The sequence below is a fragment of the Cervus elaphus genome, chromosome 23 (genome assembly GCF_910594005.1).
Source record: "Cervus elaphus chromosome 23, mCerEla1.1, whole genome shotgun sequence".
Taxonomy (NCBI): Eukaryota; Metazoa; Chordata; class Mammalia; order Artiodactyla; family Cervidae; genus Cervus; species Cervus elaphus.
Genome location: NC_057837.1, coordinates 47,490,955 through 47,509,724, shown reverse-complemented (window position 1 = coordinate 47,509,724; position 18,770 = coordinate 47,490,955). Strand labels below are relative to the sequence as shown.

The 18,770-nt window shown below is 43.3% G+C and overlaps 1 protein-coding gene across 1 annotated transcript; it reads left to right on the top strand.

Moving 5' to 3' along the window:
• The first annotated feature begins 5,130 nt into the window (after nt 1-5,130).
• PROKR2 (prokineticin receptor 2) lies at nt 5,131-17,383 on the top strand. The gene is made up of 3 exons (XM_043883828.1): nt 5,131-5,262; nt 7,425-8,025; nt 14,243-17,383. Exons 2-3 carry the CDS (start codon nt 7,568-7,570, stop codon nt 14,937-14,939), a joined length of 1,155 nt encoding a protein of 384 aa, XP_043739763.1. The 5' UTR covers nt 5,131-5,262; nt 7,425-7,567; the 3' UTR covers nt 14,940-17,383.
• Nucleotides 17,384-18,770: the final 1,387 nt, after the last annotated feature.

The window sequence follows — 18,770 nt, the reverse complement described above, 5'->3', positions numbered from 1 at the left end:
TGGAGTGAGTTGCCATTTCCTACTCCAGGGGATCTTCCTGACCCAGGGATTTAACCCACTTCTCCTGTACTGCAGGTAGATTCTTTACTGTCTGAGCCACCAGGGAAGTCAATACTGTAATGGTGGTGTATAAATCATTTTTATCTCAAGTAGAAAATTTTAAAATAATATTAAAAGTAACCATAGCTACAATAGCATGTTAGTGAATGCGCAATATAAAAATATATGAAGTATGACATCAGTAGCATAAAATGTGCAGGGAGAAGTAAAATTATAGCATTTTTATATGCAGTTTATGGTAAGCTATGATCAGCTTTTTAAAAAATGTTATATCTAGAAAACTTTATGTAAGACTCTATGAGGCTTTATATAAAACTCACAGTAGCCACAAAGAAAAAACCTATAGTAGTTATCAAAAGTTAAAGGGAAAGAAATTAAAGCATATTACTACCAAAAAATAAATAAAAATCACAAATAAAGACAAGAAAGACAGGAAAAAAGCAACTAAGGAACTAAAAAAAAACTAAAAAACAATTAACAAAATGGCAATAGTATGTCCTTACTATTAGTAATAGTCCTTACTATTATATAGTAATGAAAAGTGAAAGTGAAGTCACTCAGTCGTGTCCGACTCTTTGTGAGCCCATGGACTGTAGCCTACTAGGCTCCTCCCTCCATGGGATTCTCCAGGCAAGAATACTGGAGTGGGCTGCCATTTCCTTCTACAGGGGATCTTCCTGACTCAGGGATCAAACCCAGGTCTCCTGCACTGAAGGCAGACGCTTTAACCTCTGAGCCACCAGGGAAGCCCATTATATAGTAATACATATTACTTATTTACTATTACTTATTATTAAGTAGTAATAGTCCTTACTATTATTACCCATTAATAATTACTTGGAGTCTGGCAGATTACAGTCCATGGGGTCACAAAGGGTCGGACGCAGTGAGTGACAAACACACTTTCTTACTTAAATGTAAATGGACTAAATTCTCTAATCAAAAGACACAAAGTGGTTGAATGGGTTAAAAAAGATAAGATCCAACAGTATGCTACCTATAAGACTCACATTAGCTTTAAAGATGCATATAGCTTGAAAATGAGTGATAGAAATGGAGTATCACATAAAATGAACTTTCAGTCAAAATTGGTTACCAGAGAAAAAGAAAGTTACTATATAGGGGTAAAGGGATCAGTTCATCAAGAGTATACAACAATTGTAAATACATATGCACCCAACACTGGAGCACCTAAGTATTTTAAGCAAATATTAATAAACTGAAGAGAGAGATAGATAGCAATACAATAGTAGTAGGAGACATCAATACCCCACATTTAACATTGAACGCATCATCCAGACAGAAAATTAATAAAAAGCACACCTGAATAACACTATAGACCAAATGGACCTAACAGACACATACAGAACATTCCATACAGCAGCAACAAAATACACAGTTTTCTCAAGCACACACAAAATATTCTCCAGGACATTGTATATTGGGTCACAAAGCAAGCTTCAATGATTTAAGGAGATTGAAATCACGTTTAGTGTCTATTCTAGCTTTGATGGTGTGAAACCAGAAATCAGCAACAGGAAAAAACTGCAAAATTTACAATTATGTGGAAATTAAACAATACACTCCTAAATAACCAACTAGTTGAAGAAGAAATCAAGAGAAAAATCATAAAATTCTTTGAGACAAGCAAAAATGAAGTCACAACTACCAAAACTTATGGGATATATCAAAAGCAGTCTTAAGATGGAAGTTTATAACAATAAATTTGTACATTAAGAAAAAGAAAGATCTCAGATAAGCAACTTGAATTTATACCTCAAGGAATTAGAGAAAAAGTTAGAAGCTCAACATTAGCAGAAAGAAGAAAATAATAAAGATTATATGAGAAATAAATAAAATAAAGATTAGAAAGACAAAATCAATAAAACTAAGATTTAACTTTTTGAAAAGATAAAAAACTGAGAAAACTTTAGCTAGTCTAAGCAAGGGAAAAAAGAAAGGACTCATAAAGGTGTAAATGGCAGAAGAGACATTACAACTGGTACCATGGAAATACAAAGAACCCTAAGGTTACTATAGCAATGAATTGGATAATCCATTAATAGAAGAAACTGATAAATTTCTAGAAACATGCATACAATATACCAAGATTGAGTCATAAAGAAATAGACAAACTGAGCAGATCATAGTGACTAAGGAGATTGAAATAATAATCAAAAGCCTTCCACCAAAGAAAAGCTCAGGACAGGATGCTTTTGCTGGTGAATTCTACTACAAATTTAAAGAAGAATTTTTTTTAAATCCTAAAATTCATATGGAATCACAAAAGACCTGGAATAGCCAAATAAATCCTGAAAAGAAAAAAGCTGGAGGCATGATACTTCTTGGACCTGGAATAGCCAAATAAATCCTGAAAAGAAAAAAGCTGGAGGCATGATACTTCTTGGTTTTGAATAATACTGCAAAGCTATAATAAACATGCAGAAGGAAATGGCGACCCATGCCAGCATTCTTGCCTGGAGAATCCCATGGACAGAGGAGCCTGGTGGGCTGCAGTCCGAGGGGTCGCAAAGAGTCAGACACAATGAAGTGACTTAGCATAGCACAATAAACAAAATAGTATAGTACTAGCATAAAAGCAGACACACAGTCTAATGGAATAGAATGCAGAGCCCATAATTAAACCCATGTACATACACTTAACTCATGTTTGACAAGGTAGCCAATAATACTCAATGGGGAAAAGATAGTCATTTCAATAAATGGTGTTGGGAAAACTGGATATTCACAAACAAGAGGATGAAACTGGATCCCTAGATACGTCACTCACAAAAATTAACTTGAAATATATTAAAGACGAATGTAAGGCCTGAAATTGTCAAACTCCTAGAGGAAAACAGGGAAAATTTTCCATGACATTGGTCTTGGTGACCATTTTTAAAATATAACCTTAAAAGCATGCTCAATAAAAACAGAAATAAACAAGTGGGGTTATATCAAACTAAAAAGCTTCTGCATATCAACAGAAACAGTCAACAGAATGAAGAATCAATCTAATGGGATAGGAGAAAATATTTGCAAACCATCTTCCAAATAAGGGGTTAATATCCAAAATGTATAAGGAATTCATACAACTCAATAGCAATAATAATAATCTGATTTTTTAATGGTCAGAGGGCTGATTAGGCATTTTTTTTCAAAGAAGACATACAAATGGACAACAAGTACATGAAAAGATGCTTCAGTATCACTAATCATCAGGGAAATGAAAATCAAAACCACAGTAAGATATTACCTCATACCTGTTAGAATGGCTATTATCAAAAAGACAAAAGATAGCAAGTTTTGGCAAGGTTATAGAGAAAAGAGAACCCTGTGCAGTGTTGGTTGGAATGTAAATTGGTGCAACCACTATGAAAAAAGTTGTGAAAGTTCCTCAAAAAATTAAAACTAGAACTACCATATGATCCAGCAATCCCACTTCTGGGTATATATCAGAAGAATACAAAACCACTACCTTGAAGAGATATCTTCACCCCCATGTTCTGTGCAGTGTTATTCACAATAGCCTAGACATGGAAACAAGCTAAGTGTCCATGAATGTATGAACAGATGAGATACATATGACGGAATATTGTAGAATGGTGGTTGCCAGGGGCTGGAGAGGTAACGGGGAGCTGTTGGTTGAAGGGTACAAACTTGCAGCTATAATATCAATATAAGTTCTGGATATCTAATTACAGCATGGTGATTATAGTTAACAGTACTGTATTATATACTCGAAAGGTGATGAGTTGAAAGTTGACCACTTTAAACTGTCTCACCACCAAAAAAACAAATTATGTGAGGTGATGGATGTGTTAATCAACATTATTTTGGTAATCATTTCACAACGTATACATGTATCAAATCATCACACTGTATACCTTAAACTTACACAATGTTATATATCAACTCTAATAAATTTGAAAAAAATAAAGTAAAAAATATGAAAGAAAAGGAGGGTAGGGTTAGTTCTATATAAGGTGAGAGGCAGAATCACATAATGTCGCAACTCAAAAGTTTTCTTAATCATCCATCCAGGAATTTGAAATTGGCATCCCATTGGACTGTATCCATTATGAAATATGTTCTCTTTGGACAACACAGGGCTTTTGTTTTGTTTTAACTAACCCAAGAGACTATTTATAAAGTTCTGAAATCCCAGACTCTGTGAAAAGATGGGAAGACCTGACCTGTCCATATTCCAAACTGTCGATAATCATTGGCTAGGATTTAACAGCAGGAAATACCTTCAATCCTTCCGTCTCCTGCCACAGCTTCCAGTTCCAATTCTGTAAAGCCAGAGCTTCCCTCTGATGGCTGCAGCTACCAGCCATCAGTTGCAGGTCCTGAGAGTTTAATCCCTTCGTTCAATGTGTAAGGAAACCAAAGACCAGAGAAACCGTAGGAGTTGCCTAAAATCAGAACCTATTGTAAACAAAGTGAGGAACTCAAGAGACTCCTTAAACACAGGAGGACCCCAACTGGGATGGTTTTGAATGACCAAGGTCTCTGGCAGTTGTGGGCATCGCAGTTTTTAGTGAGTTCTTCGGGTTGGTTCTTTGAGTAGGGCAAGCCTCCTAGAGTCTCCAGCTTCCTCCAGAGGAATCTCCTCCCCCACAACCCCAAAGCTCTATTCTGCACTCGACAGTGTCCCCAGCACACAGCTTCCAGAACGAACGATAGAATGCACCCTGGGCTCCTCCAGAAGTAATCAGGGTATGCAGCGGGAGCGAATGCTGTCACTGGGCTCCAGGAAGACAGGATCCCTGTGGGGCGCCTGGCAGGGGTACAGAGGGCCTCGCGGGTTCCCCAGAATTGCTTCATATCTAAACGGCTACTGCGGTCCCATTCACACTGGGGTACGAGGGCTCGGAAACCCCCTTGAGGGACCGACCCCGCCAAGGCGGCTAGAACTTCGTGCGTCCCGAATCCTGGGAGCACCAGGTGCGCGAGGCGAGAGGCCACCCTCCGCCTCCGCGCTGAGACAGGCGGGGACCCTGGGGCGGAGCCCAGAGCGGAGCTGGCGCACCAGCCGGGCCCCAGAAGCCAGGGAGAGCTGCGCGGGCGGAACGCGGGCTGGAACCCGGGGACCACGACGCGCCTGGGAAGGGCGCTGGGTGAGAAGGAAGAGGGACACCTCCTTAGAAGCGCAAGTCCGGCTTCCCGAGACCGCTGGTGGGGAGAGCTCGGAAGCGGGTAAGTGCAGAGCTTGGCGCAGTCCCGGGCTTCGGTGGCGGGATGCGGGGCGTCGCTCTGGCTGAGGGCTCAGACGCCCGCTTCTTCCTCAGGGAGTTTCGGGCCGCTTTGCCTGCTGCCGCCTTGCGAATGCGCCCTGGCTGGCTCGCAGTAAAGGAGTGGGTGCTGGGAGATGACCAGGCAGGGGGCGGTAGGCTGGGGCTAGGCAGGGCGGCCGCGGACCGAAGGAGCGCTGGGCCGCGGGGCGAGCACCAAACCGCAGAGGAGGGCGTGGGCAGGGAGCGCCTTCGGGAAGGTGAGCGGGAAAAGGGAAGTGTCTCTGGGAAAATCCCCTCTCTGCAGCTCCTCTCTCCACTCCCAGTTTTCTTCCCGCCTGGAGGCCTCACAGGCTTTGCTTCTCGAGCCTGAATTTCTGACTTTATTCCCGCCCCTGCCAGGGCAGCGCCTCCGGCGACTGTGGTTAATGAGAGACAGTGGTTAATAAGGGAGACGAAGGACCAGGCTCCCGGAGCGGGTTGGTCAAGGGCAGGGAGAGCATCCCGAGGTAATGGGGAGTGGACCGGCTCCAGCCTGGCAGCCCTCCGTCTCCTCGCGGGTCCCGGGACCGGAACCAAAGAGCAGCCGAAAGTAGAATCCGAGAGAGCGCGAGTCCAGCTTCCCGATCGCCGCCTTAGTAAAACCTGCGGAGGGCTGGGTGAGACACAGAGGCGATCCAAAACGAAGCTATCTTTAGCTGCGGTCTTGAACCTCGCCCGGTACACAGCAGGCTGCCGCGCCGCAGGTTGCAGTGTACTGGCCATCCTGCGACTGCTGTCCGTGCTGGGGGTCTTGGGGGTGGGGTGGGGGGGGAGCAGTTTCTGTCCTTCTTTCTCCCCACCTTCTCACAGGGCTGGACCAAATCAAACCTACTGTCCAGTTTGTTCCGCTTCTTGCCTCCAGCATCCCGTGGCTCCCACTTTTGGGAGTCCTTCCCAGTGTGCTAGGAGGTGGGGGAAGGTGGATGAGCGCGGGGAGCGGGGCGGAGGGTGGGCAGGTGAGAGGTGGTATTCCGTGGGTGCTGGGTCTGGATTCTTTTCCCAGTGCCTCGGACACCTCGAACCCAACGGTACCCTATCTTCCGAGGGCTCAGTACTTCAGAAACTTTATTTCCTCCCCTATGGGCATCTGGAGGCACCAAGAATGTAGAGAACTTAGGCCATAAGGGACATGTCAGCCCTCAAGCCCTCCTGGATCCTCACTGACACTCCCCCCACTCCCACACCCCCACCCCCTTGGGCGGCTGTTTTCAGTTAAGCAATATCTTGGAGCTGCCACCACTTTCAGAGGACACAGACTCCTTAAGGAGATGTGGTGCCTCCCGGTCAAGGCTGGAAGGGGAACTGGGGGCCTGGTGAGGGTGCAGATCAAAAGAGTGGAGGCAGGGAAGGGAAGCAGACAGCAGGTTTTTTCTAAAATGGCCTCAGGAAGCAGCAGGAGAGTTCCCTCCCACCCACAGGCTTCTCCACCTGCAGAATCTTGTTTGGGATCTTCATTCATTCCTTCAACAGCCCCTCCTCTGTGTCAGGCCCTGGGCTAGGCATCAGGATTTTGGTTTATAGGAAAACTGGAATTCAGAGAGCATAAATCACTGGCCCAAGATGAATCAGCCTGTCCATGTGAAAGTGGTGATTTTCAAGTCTGTAAACTGGCCCAGAGAGGAAGCAGTCCCTGCTTTGGAGAAAAGACCCTACTGTATCCATATCTTCTGGCTTCATTGTCCCTGGTCACAGCTGGTAAAACACTGTGACTCCCATAGAGTCCTGAGTCGGCTGCCTGAGCAGCTGGGGAAAACTTCTGGAAGACCCTTGTGGAGGCTTCCTGGGGGGCAGGGGAGGGTGACTGGGCAGTCAAACTGGTCTTGGCCCCTGGGCAAAAAGCAAAGATATACATTCTTCTTGGGTGTCTCTGGGGAGTCCAAACCAACCCATGCCCAAAACCCTCCTGACAGCCAGTCAGTAGGGGGGTTCCCAATTTCCAGGTATCATGTGTCCTCCCCACTGTACCATGGGCAGTTCTGCCTGAGGGTAGACACTGGATCTGGTTTGCCTACACCTGGGGGGACTCTGAGAAGATGCTACCAGGTGTTCACCTGTATCTTATCAACTGGCTGTGTCTCCTTCCAGGATCGAGGATGGCATGTTGACTCCCCAAGGATGTGGGCAGGGTGCTAGGATCTCTGACCTCATGAGAGCAGAAGGTCTGGACCCTAGCTCAGAGTCTGCAGACCCTGGAGTCTCCCACACACCGCTCCCTGGCAAGCTTCACCATGGCAGCCCAGAATGGAAATGCTAGTTTTCCAACCAACTTCAGTATACCCCAAGAACATGCCTCCTCCCTCCCCTTCAACTTCAGTTATGGTGATTATGACCTCCCTCTGGATGAGGATGAGGATATGACCAAGACTCAGACCTTCTTTGCAGCCAAGATCGTTATTGGGGTGGCACTTGTGGGTATCATGCTGACTTGTGGTATTGGCAACTTTGTCTTTATCACTGCCCTCACCCGCTATAAAAAGCTGCGCAACCTCACCAACCTGCTTATTGCTAACCTGGCCATCTCCGACTTCCTGGTAGCCATCATCTGCTGCCCCTTTGAGATGGACTACTACGTGGTGCACCAGCTCTCCTGGGAGCATGGCCATGTGCTCTGTGCCTCTATCAACTACCTGCGCACCGTCTCACTCTACGTCTCCACCAACGCCCTGCTGGCCATTGCTATTGACAGGTGAGGATGTCAGGCACGGGAAACATGACGGAGGTGGCCCAGGTCTCCTCTTTCCTCGCTTCCGCTCTAACAGCTGGCTTTATTCCAGATTCAAATGTTTGCCGATCTATCGAGGCAAAAGGAGGGTTGGTTTCTTCAGTTGTGGCTCATATTCTCCCAAACGTAGGCAAGAGTGAGTCTCCTGAACCCCTAGCTCTCAGCCATGCCGCCACATACCACATCTGCTTCAGATACAGGCATGTCATATAACCATGAGCCTCTCCAACACACAAGCAAAAGCAGCAGGTTTAAGCAAGTTACTACTTAGCTACATTATAGACAAGGCAGCTTCCAGTCAAGGCAGCATGTGCAAAGTTTTTCTTGTAACCACAACCCAAATCAAGATATAGAACATCTTCATCCCCTAGAAAGCTTCCTTGTGCTCCTTACCAGTCAATCCTCCCACCCCAGGCAACCATCAATCTGATTTCTAGTGTCATAGTTTCATTTTACCCACTTTTTAACTTCACAAAAATGGAATAATACAGTAGGCACTCTGGTTTCTGGTGACTTTGATGCAAAGCTGATTTTACAGTGGGTTTATTGCCTGGTTTGCTTGTAAAAAAGAGAGAAGGACATTTTTGCCTTTCTTTTTTGCATACATCCCTCTGCTTATTTGCATATATTTGCATGATATATTCTGGAAGTCCTTGATCTGTTGTAAATTTATAAAGAAAAATTTCTAATTACAGCTTCAGACAAATTTGACACATGTTTTATTTATGTAAACAGTAGTAGGCCAGCATTGAACCACCAGTGGCTCTTTTTAAAAAGCCAATCCGTGTCACATCTTCTTGGTTCATCATTGTGAGTTATACTGAAACTCATTTTGATGATGTATTTTTAATCATCTTCTTCCTTTTTATCATCTTTCAGTTTGTTTTTCCCAGTTCTCAGTGCTATTTAGGTTCATTGTCCTTTTTAATCAACCCATTGATTTTTTCATTTACGATAATATAATACACATGCAGATATAAGAGGCTTCTTCCTTTTTATAACTTAATTCCTATAGGGAAAAAACAATTTTGTTACCACAACTGTGAGGCTCTCAAGCCCTGAACCCAGTGTTTATGAAACTTACCTATCAACCAACTACACAAAATACCCCAGGGGAAATATGTTTGATACAATGATACAAAGTCAGATTCTTGGGGCCCTACTGAATGGGAATCCCCTGGCTAAGCATCTGCATTTTACCCAATTCCCTGAGTGACTCTGTTGTCTGCTCAAGTGGGAGTTACCACTGTCCTCACCCACTTTGTTCCATTGAAATCTTTGTCTTTATAATGTAATTGCAGGGCTTTTCTTTCTTTTTTTTTAATATTAGAGATTCTCAGGAAGTAAACATCCTGTTACAATACAGGAGTGGTTCCTTTTCCACTCCAAACTAGCTCTGCCTCAGTCAGCTTTCAGCTCTGTCAGCAGTTCCACCATCTCCCAGTCACACAAGCAGGTAATACCACCATCATCCTTTGCTTTTCTCCCCGTTCTACCCCCACCCACACACCCCCTTTGCCAGATGCAGCCCTACACCAGGTCCTGGCACTAGTCCCTCCAGCCTCATCTCTTGGCAAGTCATGGCTGGACCATCACTATGCTCCTCTAACTTGTCTCTTCCCCTACAGGAGATTCTGACTGCCCCCTGAAATCCATACTCATCCATAATAAGCATCAGAATATCACCATTGAAGAGTCTTTCTAATATATTTCATTCCTTACAAAACCTCCAAAAGTTTCAATGCCTATAGAATACATGCCAAATCCTGAGTCTAGCACCTTGTATGTAGTCTTTATAGTCTGATGCCAATCTGTCTTTCAGTCTCGTGTATGGGGACACAGTCTTTTCCAAAGGACACTGTATTTTAAGCACAATAACCATGTCTTCTATCTTTATGTTTCCTTTGTGCTTAGCAAAGAGCCTCAAACCTGTGCCTTAGTTTGGTTTACTCCCAAAATAGACCCTGAGACAAGGATTCATGTACAAGTAGCACCCAGGAAGCACCTACAGGGAGATGGGAAATGCAGCAAGGGAAGGCAGTCAATAAAAGCTGTGTCACTGAACAAATTTCCACTGTGGGAAACTGATGCTTATTCTTGCCACAGAACTCTTGGAGCTGGTGTCGATCACACCTCAGAGTTCTCCCAGGAGTGGGAGGTGGGTGAAGGAGCTGAGCTATTTATATACCAAACCTCATAAGTCATTTGTGAGGGCCTCTGGAAATTCTGTTCAGGTTACCAAGAGTACTCTGGAAGCCAGAGAAGACCTTCTGACAAAGAAATGCAGGTGTTAGCTGGTGGGAGTGGACAGGTATGCACTGAAGTCATAAAAGCCAAGGGATATAGGGGGGCATCAACAGCATCTGCTTCAACCTGGTAGATCCACAGGTTGCTGAATCCTACTGTATTTTTATGCCCAGCCTATGTGTGTGGAAACATAAAGTAGTAGAAGACACAGTCTTTGACCTCTGGAAGCTTTACTTCCACACAAAAACTAGGATAATCTATTGATAAGTTAAGAGTAACTTAGAGGAAGACATGATGATTATGTTGGTGATGCAGTCTGGGAACACTTCATGAGGAAGTTGTGGTAATTTGAGTGCGCTATTCTGACCACCTCCTATACTCCACTGATCAAGGCAAGACTCTATAGCTCCAATAGTAGTAGATGACTGAACACACAACCCTTGAAGCTAGAACAGTGAGGCTGACCGCAGTTGGTTGGTCTCGTATACTCCCAGCCCAAGGGAGGAGATCGCTGCACCCCAGGCAGGGCCATGTGTCCCGTGTGGGAGTTGCACTCAGGAATAGAATGAACCAGCAGGGGCTGTGGACAGCAGGCTTTACAGTGACAAGAGGCTGAGGTGACCTTAGCTCCCATGGGAGGATGTGATTGGCTTGTTTGAATGATTTTGCCAACTGGCAGGGAAGTGAAACCCATTAGTTGTGGGTTGGGGGTGCACTTTTTCCCACTGATAGAGAAACTAGCAGGACAGGAGCCTTTCCCACCAGGAGGAGGGATACATCTGGTGAAAAGAGAGGAACTCACTGCTAAATTTTTATAGATATTAAAGCACATATGGAATTCCAACTCTTAAAATTCATGACTCTAATAAATAGCATCCCTCTTTCTTACTCAGTTTCAAACCAATTGAAAAATAAGGCAAAATGATAAGAAAGATAGATGATGGCCAAACTCTTACTTTTGTTGAGATGACATTAATATTAAATAATTGGCTTGTATCTGTAGGCACGGGGACTACATCATACTCAGAACAAACCCTGACACTGGCATCAGGAGAAGAGCAATGTTCATGTGCAGAGGGCCTAGAAGAGATGCTATTTGAAGTCACAGAGACCCCAGAAGAAGAGTGTTGACCTCAAGAAACAGCCAAGCAGATAGATGGCAGCAAAGACTTTACAGATGTCCCTCTTGCCAATGAAAGGGTCATAGGAAAAGATGAGTTTAAACAAAGTATTATAGCTTCCAGCATGCTTTATGTACATTTACCTTCTCAAATGGAACCTTTCAAAAAGGTTATCTGTAGTTATTTTTGTCCACCTTTCACAGATGAAGAAACTAAGTCCCAGGGGCATAAGTGATTTATCTGAGGATTTAGGTACAGAGCTAAAATCCAGGGTTTCTGAATAATACCTAGGCAGTGTTCTTTATTTTATGATTTATTTGATGACAATAAATCGTAAAATAAAGCTCTGAATTTTGGAGCATCCTATAGGATAAGGAAGAAGTTACTGAGGGAAAAGGAATTAGAATTTAAGAGTTGACAGCAGAGTAAGCAGGGCTGTAGAAATTCTCTTTAGCATTGGTCACTGAGATACTTTTCATGCTGAAATCAGATTGGGAGAGTTAGTAAGTCCTGAACTAGTTCTACATTATGTAAAGACTTTGGACTCACTATGGGAGGCAGAATAATCACCCCAAGATATCCATATCTTAATCCCTAGAACATGTTATGCCTAAGAGGAATTAAGGTTGCTAATTAGCTGATCATAAAATAAGGACATTATACTGGATTATCTGGGTGGGCTCAGTGTAATCACAACAGTCCTTAAATGGGCAAGAGGGAGGCAGAAAAGTCAGTGTCAGGGTGATGTGTTGTGGGAATGGCTTGACTGATCATTGATGGCTTTAAACATATTAGGGGGCCATAAGCCAAGTAATGCAGGCAGCCCTAAAGGAAAAACAAATGAGATTTTCCCCAAAGAGCCTCCAGAAAGGAACACAGGCCTACCAACACCTTGATGTTAGCCCAGTAAGATACATGTCAGACTTAAGACTTCAAAACTATAAGATAATAAATTTGTTTAAGCCACTGAGTTTGTAGTAATTTGTTATAGCAGCAATAGGAAACTGATACACTTAGCATCACAGAGAGACAATGATTGTGAGATGTCCCTGCCCCAGTGAAGGATGAGCTAACCCACTTGTCCCCATCTCCAGCCCTGTGAGCCTTGTGCTATCCAGGCAATTCGTGCAGGTTAACTTGGAAAAACTGGGACCCATGATGGGTAAAGAAATCTAGCACGCACTGCTCATTAATTTATATAGCTAGGGTGCAGCCAGTGGTTTGGATGAGATCCAGTTTTATCTCAAGTCTTCAGAAAGCTGCAACCTGGGGTGAACCAGGCTGCCACGAGATCGCCTAATTGAAGTCTATGGTCAGAGCTGCCGGTGGGAAAGGGGAAGGCAAAAGCAGGTAAAACAACCTCATGACAGATTATTGCCAGGGACAGACAAAAATAGCACTTCAGAAGGCCTTCTTGGTCAAGTCAGAAACTTGGAAAGGTGACCAAAGGGTCTAGTTACCAAAAAGTGTAAAGTGAAAGTGAAAGTGAAGTCGCTCAGTTGTGTCCAACTCTCTGCGACCCATGGGCTGTAGCCTACCACGCTCCTCCATCCATGGGATTTTCCAGGCAAGAATACTGGAGTGGGTTGCCATTTCCTTCTCCAGACGCTCTTCCTGATCCAGGGATCCAACCTGGGTCTCCCACATTATAGGCAGACGCTTTACCATCTGAGCCACCAGGGAAGGCTAGATCGAAATCTATGGATGTCTTCCTGCTGTTGGTCATAACCTGACTCAAGCTCCAGGTATGAGGTATATGTTCATCTCCAACACTGAATTGCTTCTTCCCAACCCCTCATGCCTCTTTTCTTCCTTCACCTTCCTCCACCACCTCTTCCTCTTGACCCATAAAATGCATAAGAATGATTTCAGGGCACTAAATTATCTAAATAGGTGTTATTAGGTTTTGCTAGAAAGGAGGTGTTCAACCTACACAAATGGGCTCATTTCCCACTAAGGGCTCCAACCTCTTTCCCAGGCAGTGTTGCTCATTGGAAAGAGGATAAAAGCCTTATGCTATATGCTTATGCACCTTATGCTTGATGGTGTCAAGGCAACTTTACATACCTTCTAATCTGAGCTTGAGACAGCCCATGGAGGTAGGTGTAAATTGTATCAGGAGCCTACATTCCATTCCCTGCACCAACTGAGCTTGGGCAAGTCATTTACATCTCACTAGATTGCTCAGATTCTACCCTAAACCACCCCTACCCTCCAGCTCTGTAATGCAGAATGACACCTGAGGGTGTCAGCAGAAAGTCCTAGTCCACAGACCTTCTTTTGCCTCTACACCAGGAGATATGTGAATTGAAAAGTTTTGAAAGAATTATATTCTTAGGCAGAATGGCAACCTGGAAAGTCAGTTCGTATCAATAGGATTTATAATCATGATAGACCGCATGTATTTATTGAATATCTAGTACATGCCAAGCATTTCACAAACATTGTAGCATTTAATATTCACAGCAGCCCTGCAAGGTAGATGTCATTTTATCCCACGTTGCATTTGAGGAAAGGAATCTCAGAGAGACTGATTGACTCTAGACCCTCAAAGCCAATCAGATTAAAAGCCAGGATCTATTCTGTTTGACCCAAATCCTGTGCAGTTCCCACTAAACCTCTCCTCTCTTCCAAATGCCAAATGATGTTGCTAAAATAAAATGAAGTATGTTGACACTGGAAAATAGGTACGTGGGGAGTCATTGTGCCATTTTGTCTGCTACTGTGGGTGTTTGGGTTAGCTAAAAACTAATAATGATTACAAGCATATATCAGCATACATCATTGCTACTGATGCTTCCCTCCCCCACCAGATATCTCGCTATCGTTCACCCCTTGAAACCACGAATGAATTATCAAACAGCCTCCTTCCTGATCGCTTTGGTCTGGATGGTATCCATTCTCATCTCCATCCCATCAGCTTACTTCACAAAGGAAACCGTCCTCTTCATTGTCAAAAACCAGAAAAAGATCTTCTGCGGCCAGGTCTGGCCAGTGGACCAGCAGCTCTACTATAAATCCTACTTCCTCTTTGTCTTTGGCATCGAATTCCTGGGCCCCGTGGTCACCATGACCCTGTGCTATGCCAGGATCTCCCAGGAGCTCTGGTTCAAAGCGGTCCCGGGTTTCCAGACTGAGCAGATCCGGAAGCGGCTGCGCTGCCGCCGGAAGACGGTACTGGTACTCATGTGTATCCTCACGGCCTATGTTCTGTGCTGGGCGCCCTTCTATGGCTTCACAATCGTGCGCGACTTCTTCCCCACTGTGTTCGTGAAGGAAAAGCATTACCTCACAGCCTTTTATGTTGTGGAGTGCATCGCCATGAGCAACAGCATGATCAACACCGTGTGCTTCGTGACAGTGAAGAACACCACCATGAAGTACTTCAAGAAAATGCTGCTGCTCCACCGGCAGCCCTCCCACCATGGGAGTAAGTCCAGTGCTGACCTCGACCTCAAAACCAGCCGCCTGCCGGCCACGGAGGAGGTGGATTGTATCAGACTGAAGTGACCCACTGGTATTTCACAATTGAAAACCCAAAAGCCAGTACTTGGAGCAGTTTATCAATAACCAAGTTCACGGGCTGCATGGGGAAAGGGCAACAGTTTTCACACTTCACTGCTCTCAAGGATCTGGATGCTTGGGAAATCATAAAATGCAGTGCGGCTTGACACAAACCACAGCAGCTAACAGTTACTGATACCTGCTCAACGTACTGTGCACAACGACACCAGCGAGATTAAAGAGCAACGGGAGCCAACATTGACTGATTACCTACTATGTGTAAAAATATTTAAATAGCAAAATGAATTGGCAGAAGTCATTGGAGTCATTGAGTTATATCCAGATATTTAGGTGTCACAGGCCGCAGTTGGTCTTCTAGACTCATACTTCATCTTACCTCATTCTGTATCCAGTCAGTGCAGGAAAGTCAAAAGCCAACAGAATATAGAACAATGGAGATAAAAGCATGAGTTACAGTGTGGGGTTTACAGCCTCATGGGGAGACAGTTCACGCCATCCCAATGAGCTTTTTCACTCAGATCTTATGATTTCCTTAGAACATTCTCTTGGATTCTGGTTGCCAGAAAAGAATTTTTCTCATAATCAGGTCATTAGTTATCTATAATGGTGTCATTTCAAAGAAAAGAACCAAAAAATTTCTTTTCCTCTGATCCTTGAAAGCTCATCATTCTTTTGGGTGAAGACAGATAATCCTGAAATGAGGAACACATCCAGTTCCTGACACCTTAAAGTAAGTGATGTCAGAAACTCCAGTATCAAGGACAAAGGGGTGCAGTTTGCCACTGGCAATGAACGTAATCTATGTGGCCATTTTGCTAAGGCCTGAGCCATTTTTCTAGAACACACTCTTTTATTCAAAGATGAGCTCTACTTGGAATTCAAAGACCTGGGTTCAAGTTCTAAATCACATGACCTAGATGTTTATTCTCTCTGCATCTCAGTTTTGTTCAATAAAACAAGACTACCTTACAAGACTGTTGGGAGAGACCACTGAAGTCATAGTTTATGAAAGTGATTTTCAGCTATACAAGTGACGAGAATGGATAACTGACATTGAGCAGTTTGTTTGGACCCCATCCACTGTGGCTTATTATGGAGAAACACTCCCACTTTTTCATCCTTATTCTATGAACCAGTGAGCCCTGAACTCTTTGCAGATCTCTGAACTCTACATCAGGAGAAAAAAAAAAAATCCTTGTCCTGGGTTATAATCAGGAAGATTCGACCTCAGAGTCTCGGTAACCCCCTCCCCTGACTTTCAGTATCCCTGTGATCATAGAAGTGTTTTGACAATCTTCCCTGCACGTTGCCAAACAACATGCCCCAGAGTTGCCTAAATCTGTTTGTATTATCACATATCTGTGGTAATTGTGTATATTTGTCCTCATTTCTTCTGGATTCATTTTGAAGCAGAGACTATACAAATGGGAACTGATTTGGGATTGACTCAAATGACCCACATTTGGACAATTCCCACTTTTCTGTAGTTAAAGTGTTATTTAATTGTTTGCTTATGTGTGTATGTGTGTTTAATTAGTCGTTGGTGTTTTATCCAACAGTGATGTTTCAACCAACGTTTTCCTCTATCACCACACAGCAGACTCACTTTCACCCCAATTATTGTACCCTCAGAAAATGTAAACTCACTTTAACATTAGGCTAGCCAAACTGTTTATAAATTCTGGTTTAAAAAACTACATGATTTATTCTAAAGCCAAGCAAGTAAATATTTGGGGTTACCTGCATTTTCACAAATGTAATAACTGCATTTTTATTTATTACTCCTATCCTGACTCTTCTCCTAATAATATGATTCTTTAACAATAGACTGTTAACAATTGTATCTGTCAAAAGAATTCAGCCCCCTTTTTCCTTTTTATATTAAAACATACTAACCTCTCTCTTCATTTCAATTTAATGGAAACAACTTTTGTAAATATCAGTGTGATTTGTGAGTTTCCAGTGAATAAAAGTGTTACATTGTTATCAGATGAAATAATTAACATATGGAATCTTAACCACACTATTAAAGCATTTTCTCTGCTAACCTTCTATGTGTTAGTATATTTAGATATCTGTGAAGTAATAGCCATTTAAACAGTTAAATCTTGAAACAGAGAAGGAAGTTCTTAAAAGCATTTTTAGAACAATAGTAGCTCACACCAGCAACCAGTCTCATCTTGGTCACATCTCTCAAGCTGGCAGCCCAGGAGAGTACTCATGCATGCAAATCAGTCAGAGAACCACTACTCCATGTTCACATTCACATTCACGCTCCCCCTTCATTTCATTCTTTAAAAATAAAAAAAATTTTAAAAAACATTCATTTTAAAATCATCTTGTTTGTTTAATGAATAATGCTGTTTACATGGAGACTGTTCATTGATCTAACTGGTGTTAAGGTAATAAATGAATAGCACTTGTGTTTACCCTTTTCTTCTCGAGACTAATTAATGCTAAGCTTAAGATACTTTTAATGTGCTGAGATATATAAATATTTATATATAATTTTATATTTGGGGCTATTGAAAATTTAATCTCGTTTAGCAAGACAGATCCATTTCCTTGGCCAGCATAAAAGAAGGATGGCTTTGTGATGAAGCTATTAGAGATTTTTCTTTTAGCATCCAACATCAATAATAAGTTGATTCTCAAATTGAAGAAATTAAAAAATAACTTCAGGCCTTTCGGGGGTAAAAACCAATTCCAGACTTATGAAGGAAAAAGTTACACATAGGACGTGATTATAAGACTTAAAGTGAGTTCTATCTCTAGGGGAAAGTGTCGGCTTTGAATCATATCTCCTCAATCTAACCATTATCTCTCCCTTGAACTCGAGATCACACACACACACACACACACACACACACACACCCCTCAACAGGACGCCAAAGCAAGAAAAGGCCTTTGGGGGCATGTAATTCAACTCACCAGTGTCTTAGATGAGAAGATATGAATTCCAAAGGAGAAAGTGATTTGCTTAAGGATGCACAGCTAACACTTGCTGGAGCCAAAATAGTGCCCCAAGGTCTCAGTCTGGTCCAGTAACTGCCCTTCTGAATCCAAAGGAGAGGACTTCCTCTAAGAATGTTTAGAGGGCAATTTAAACTGGTTCCTGACCTCCTGAGAGAATCTTAAACTGCACAAAAGATACCTTCCTTCTCTCTGCCAAGCAGAGTGCATCCCATCCAACAGATTTCATCATCTAGACTCCAGGGTTCCAGAGAAACCAGAATTACCCCAGGACGACTTTAATGTTCCTGCCTTTCATTTCTCCTAATGGGAGAAGTGCCCTCTTTGGGAGATGTCTAAGCACATTTAGCTTGAATGTACATGGAGCTATTTGGATGTGGTGTTGGAGCCATGTGGGAAAGCAGATTATGATGAGAAGAGCCTTGGCCACAGGAAAAGTAGGTGGTGGGGAAAAGGGCTTTCTCGTATTGGAAGACAAAGCAATCCAGGGCCAGAGTGTGTAATCATCACACAAGTGGTGAGCAGTGGTCATTCTTTATGCCTCCCAGGAACCAAATGCCTCTGGTCACCAGCTCAGCCTCTCTCCTGAGGTCCACCTACCAGGCCACACATCACCTCCTGGAGTTGCTTAAACCAATTACTCCTTTACAGATGCTCAAAGAGCTCCAAATACAGGACAGTTTTTCTAAGCAATAAAGAGGTGTGGGGAAAAAAATATGTTTGGCACTTGCTTCAGCTATAACAAGTGGGAGGTGAGAGATTGGCGGGAGGTGAGAGATTCATTGGAACTTGAAAAGAATAATCATCAGATAGAGGAAAGTAGGCAGGGGGGTTGCCTCCAAG